At 39.6% G+C, this 5,990-nt stretch overlaps 1 protein-coding gene across 1 annotated transcript in view; it reads right to left on the bottom strand.

Annotated features, from left to right (window-relative positions):
* LOC138045727 (large ribosomal subunit protein uL14) overlaps positions 1-2,152 on the bottom strand; it is a 5,990-nt gene extending 3,838 nt beyond the window's left edge. The window contains exon 1 of the mRNA XM_068892324.1: positions 1,891-2,152. Coding sequence (XP_068748425.1) covers positions 1,891-2,137 — 247 coding nt within the window. The 5' untranslated portion in view covers positions 2,138-2,152. The remainder of the gene's footprint in view (positions 1-1,890) is intronic.
* Positions 2,153-5,990: the final 3,838 nt, after the last annotated feature.

Here is a 5,990-nt window from a genome sequence, read left to right as displayed (position 1 = left end):
GTATTTATATACGCAAATTAAGTATAGGCATGTGCTTATGGTGCTAAATACCTCTCTGAGATCGATAAATTCTGCAAGCAAGCACGGAAATATGGTTACACCAAGGAGTGCAAATTCATCAGCGATGTACCTACATGTAATTCAAACTAGGGATAAACAACTATGGGAAAAAACCACACAAACATGTACAGATACACATTGTTAAACAGATCTTTGACCAAGCAAACATACATATCAATCATTATGTCAACCTGGTCATGATTACCGGGTTACCACGTATTCACACAGAGCACTTCAAGCGGTCTTTATAAATAGATCTCTTTTCAATGTTTGTAAGGAAACTAATACTTTTCAAAGAATTTCTCTTTCTATTGTATTGTAAACTTGCATGTTTGTCTGCAATTGTTTGGTTTAATTTATCAATAAAAATTTATCAATCAATCAAATCATTCACATTCAAATGATATGGAAATACTTGGAATAAAAACGTTTTATTCCCAAAGGGTTTCAATTGGGCACAACACTGAGTTAGCCGACTTGGTCTATTAAAAGAAATAATCTTATCAAGTGCTATGCTCATCACTTAAATACACATCTTGAAAATGTCTATTTCTCACATATTAGGCAACCTTTTTTGTATTGAACGAGCTATCCCAGACCTTTAAAGTCAGTTCTAAACACAAGTCATGGCAGACCAAGAAATAAAAATTAGCAAGTAAAGAATCTTCCACTAAAATTAAAAGTTCAAATTTCTTGCAGTTCGTATGTCACAAAACACAATTACTGATCATTGTGACACTTTGAAATTATTCTTTTATCTAGTGTACCCAATTAGAGCTGCTTCCCAAGACACCAACCACAGGGTTTGTGCTGGGTTTTGTATATAAAATTCCAGGAGTATTCAAGGAGTTTTCAAAAACCAGAAATTAAGTGTTCAAGGAGTGTGTGTACTTAATGTAAGACAATTTCTATGCCATACAGCATGTTTCAGTGTTTTCTTTGCTGAAAAAGCCTACCTTGACAGCCTTCTCAAAATCGGCCGGTCGACGGCTCAATGAGCCGCCTCCTCAGAAAGCTTGACCGTCTCCTTCCAGTCAGAAAATGTCAGTCACAATACATTTTAGCTCGAACGTGAAGTCACTGGAGATATTCTAAAAGCTTGAAAAAAGTTTGTTTGACGAACAAATTCGTGTCTACAATATTTTTTTGCCTCGCGCACATGCAATGTTTATTTAACTAGCATTCCAGTATTTCTTATGAGACTCCAAGCAAGTGTCAATTCCATATGTGAAAGTTCGTCATTTGAAATCCACCAGATTGCACTAAATTGCATTTGTGAATGTCTAAATTTGAAAAAATCCCTAGGGGAGCATGCCCCGAGACCCCCCTAGAAGCTTGCATCCTTTGGGCACTCGCTTGGGTGCCTTTAGCACCAAACCGTCTTTACCTTCCTTATGACCTGCTCCCGAAAAACATTTTGAGAAGGCTGCCTTGATATTTTCTCCCAAATCCTGCATGCACAAGCATTTTATTTTTTTCCATTGAATCATTCCCAAATAGTCAAATTTGGGATCAATTTTTGAATTGTCTCTTTAATTTAGCATGATGCAGTCTCAACAATTACTTTCCACAATTTTCACCGAAGCGTTTTCAAACAGTTTCCCACAAAATCCTTTTTTCCAAGGGCTTTTCAAGCACCCTTGAAGTCCAAAATATAATTCCAGGGCTTTTCAAGGACTTCCAGGAGTAGCAAGAATCCTGCAGCCATTTGATTCCGAGGGTTTAAGAAGCACAGCTCATGACAACTGAATTTAAAAATGGTCAAATTTGCGTAATCTACACGTAGTGCCAATTTTATGATGGATTTCTACTTGATCATGAATCCCCCACCTTTTTTCCTGAGTTCTGGCTTCCCTTTTTTGACTGTAGCTAATACCATGTCCCCAGATCCTGCTGCAGGTAGTCTGTTTAGACGACCCTTAATTCCTTTTACGGCAATGATGTACAGATTCTTTGCCCCTGTGTTGTCAGCGCAGTTGATAACTGCACCAACAGGCAAACCAAGGGAGATGCGAAACTTCCCTCCGGAAGAACCTCCACGTCCTGGAAAAGAAAATTGGGAAAACAGTGAAAACATCAAGCAGTTGCCAAGGATGTTTCATCACAGGAACGAACATCATTTACAGCACATGTACGTGAAAGTCTATTCAAATGAACTCTAAAACCAACTGCACAAGATTAACATCCATTCCTACTTAAAATTCTCCCCCAAGACAGAAAACGTTCAAATTAACAATCACTTGAGGGATGAGCCGAAGGAAACAAACTCAAACCGAATTAATGCCATAGCTTGTTGCAAATTAAATCACAATAAAATACAACATAATAGACATGAACAGGTCTCGATTGCAATGTCGAAAGAGCAGGAGTTCTTTGAAATCAGATAGTGATAACAGAAATATATAATTCTCAGCTGAAACACGATGGAAACAGTTCAAAACTCCACAACAACAGCACAGGACACACGACTTCCATGCAGAGCACAAAAACAAGCACCATGTTCTGAGCCCCCTGTATTGGCAGGGGAAGTGCTTCAGGTGTGTAAAATTCGCTTTCAAAAGAACACTTCGCAAGGGAATAAGAAATTATTTTATCGCGCAGAATCGACATTCTTGTCTACATTAATTAACACATGGGCATTTGAAGGGAGAACGTGACACAAATAAGGACATTTACTCACAAACAGTTCAAAACTCCACAACAACAGCACATGCAGAGCACAAAAACAACCTTCACCAAATCAAAGGATGTTATTTCTGAGCTCCTGTATTGACAGGGGAGGTGCTTCAGGTGTGTAAAATTCGCTTTCAAAAGAACGCTTCACAAAGGAATAAGAAATTATTTGATCGAGCGGAATCGACATTATTGTCCACATTAACACATTGACATTTGAAGGGAGAACGTGACACAAGTAAGAACCATTTACTCACAAATATTACAACCAAGACAAAGAATATTTATTAAACTTTACATTTTATGCACTGGTTATACGTATATCTCTTTCATGAAGCCGATGGACGACGATTTCACTGCCTGCCCCCAATCACCCTTACCTCTCTTCGACATCTTGGAAAGAAAGGAACGATACGGAGCACGCGCACACGAAAAGCTTAAACCTTGGCCAGCGGTTGCATTCTGTATGTGAAGGGGGTGGGGTGTGGGGGAAATGAAAAAGCCTTGCCTCATTCCAGAATGAGGTGGAGTCGATCTCGTTCTTATTGTGACCCTGGAGTTGGAAAAAAGATACAAGAGCCTTCAAGTTTTGTGCCTCACATCCAATCAACCCACGATGCCTTCGTTTTAATAGTTTGTATATGCATAATTGCTGCGAGCAACAACATAACCAGAATTTAACGAGAATCTATGCAAAATCTCGATTTAAGGAGGCTTGGGGGGCGGGTGGGTGAGCTTGGTTTTTGTGGTAGTGCACTGTAAGAGCACTACACACTATGTCACCAGGTTGTAAGAGTGTAAGAGCGTAAGTCCGTGGTGACAATAGGCCCGCAGCGTGTGCATAACTTACAAAAGTAAACAAGTGCTTGAGCGTGCTTGAGTTTTAACAAAATGAGCCCCAAAATCGGCAAGAATTAGTAACGTTGGTGAATAATAAAGCAGTTGCTATTTCCAAAACGATGGAACTACCTGGATAAATAACCTCGCCTAGGAGACTAAATTTTTGACTTTGCAGAAACAATGGTCATCGGAGTTGGGCGATTGTGATGTTTGTGTTGAATTCGCACATTTATCGTCAATCTTTAAAACACTTGAAAGAAAAAAAAAACGAACTAACATAAACAAAAACCCGGTGTCTTGCCATCATTTTGACACAGATGTATTCTTTGTTGCGCGAGTAAACATGCAAGGTAACTTGATCCCCCCGCTAAATTCGATGTCACTTTCGATTTTGCGATTTACATGTCAGTCAAAAGTACAATAGAAAAATTGAACGTAGCAAAAAGCTCCCAAAATGTTTTTCGCTGATGGCAACTTTTTATATTCTCGGTTCAAAATTTAAGTTGTTTTCATGGCGCAAGTTTTGTTGCTGATGGCAAACTATTTTATTCTCGATCGACACTTCCTGAAAACTTCCTTCTGCTCTTCCTAAAAACTGTGTATCGATATTTATTTAATTTTGCATCATTACTTGTTTTGCATAAAGCAGGCTAACAAAATCTGTACTTTGCTTGGTTCGCATTTCTGAGCGTTAAAGTAGAATTTTCGGTCCTACGTTTCTGACGGTAGTATATTTTGAGTTGAGATCACCCATCCAAATACCAACTCCGCCGATAGGGCTTAACTTCAGTGAACTTTTGTCTTTGTAAGCTGTCAGACACTCAGAGTGCACGCTTAAACTTTGAAAAGCATGTACAAATGCAACCTCGTTCCCAGGGTGTCTCTTCTCTGCCTCCTTTGTCGACAAAGAAGGCAGAGAAGAGAGACCCTGGGAACGAGGTTGGTACAAATGCAGAAAATAAGAAGAGAAGAGCTTTGTTTGGATATATATTATACATATATCGTATATTACTATACAATGTTGCATTATGACGTTGGGTAGAACTTGAAAAAAAAAATTGCCAGAAGATTCTTACCCTATGCGTGAAAATATCTGTAAAACACTTTCTATTTTAAAAAAAACCTATTTGCCCTCGGAGTGTTTGTTGCGTGACAACTACTGTCTCTGATAACATGTCTCGGGGTTAAGTACGGGTTTCAAACGAATCTTAACGCATTTTGTCCTTTGTTTTGTTTTCTTTCTGTTTTGGTCGCCGTCGGTGTTTGTGGCATTTCTCACCTGAATAAAGTTTCAGCTGAAGCAAACTAAGCAAGCGTTTGAAGTGTTCAGTTATAAAACAGCGATGTCATGCGGTTACGAGTTCCCGTTTCGCTCCTCTTAAACGAATTTTTATCCCGCGGCCTGTGGGTTTCTTTCGGTGCAGTAAGCCCAGTAAAATTGTCCGACTATAAAATTATAACATATCATAGCTCTACACTATTCAGCCGAAAAGTATGCGATTGGCAATCCCGCTCGTCACCACAGTCAAGTGCCACATTAAAGAAATCAGTGACACCGCCCGGCCGCTCTTAGCCGCCAGAGGCTGGGCACGAGAACTAACTAATTCTCGCGTTCAGCTTCCGCTCATGCAATAATTGTAATCTAATTGGATTTGAGAAAGAATGGATAAGACCTTTCAAATTAATATTCTTTAAAAAAAAATTAACTACCACAACATTTAACTACTTATCTTGAGCTGATAATCTCCTTGAAACTTTCAGTCACTTGATGAAGGGAACAATCACCCCCCCCCCCCCCCACCCTGCCCTGACAATCGGAAAGTGTTTCAAGGGAATCTTATAGCACTCCAGAGTCCAGAATAGAAACCCTCCCACCACTTTTCCTTCAACATTGAAATAAGGGGAAGGAGTGGTATTACTCCTTTGTGTTTGTACTTTGAGAGTCCACGATAATTCGCAGTCATTTCAGGAATATTAATGTTGAATTTCTCAAAAAAGCCGATAGGGAGCCAGGCTAGGTGCAAGAATATAAAGCTCGAACAGTGCGTTTGTCTTTCCCAGGTTTGTCAGGTTGTTCTGTGATTGATCTATATAAAATCAGAATTCCTGGAATATTTTATTAAGACGCACAGAGGAGTTTGCTGAAGTGGTGCCGGAGTGCATTTACCTGCCATTTATGTGTCCCGGGTTCGAATCCGTGCGTTGCTTCTCTTCTTACGGTCCCAGGTTTTCTCATCGCGGTTCTTCGACAGGTGGTGGTTTGGGACTAGGGATGCGGATCGATCGACCAGTCGCAGAACCGCTATTACATATACAACTAACTTGAATAAACTGATCATATTTTTACTTTGCGAGGTTGACGTAAGTTGCTATGCGCCAGAGTAAGGGGTAACTGAACAAGAAACTACAAATGAACG

This window comes from Montipora capricornis, chromosome 1, assembly GCF_036669925.1.
Source record: "Montipora capricornis isolate CH-2021 chromosome 1, ASM3666992v2, whole genome shotgun sequence".
Lineage (NCBI taxonomy): Eukaryota > Metazoa > Cnidaria > Anthozoa > Scleractinia > Acroporidae > Montipora > Montipora capricornis.
The sequence above is the reverse complement of the archived record's forward strand: the minus strand, read 5'-3'. Positions and strand labels throughout refer to the sequence as shown.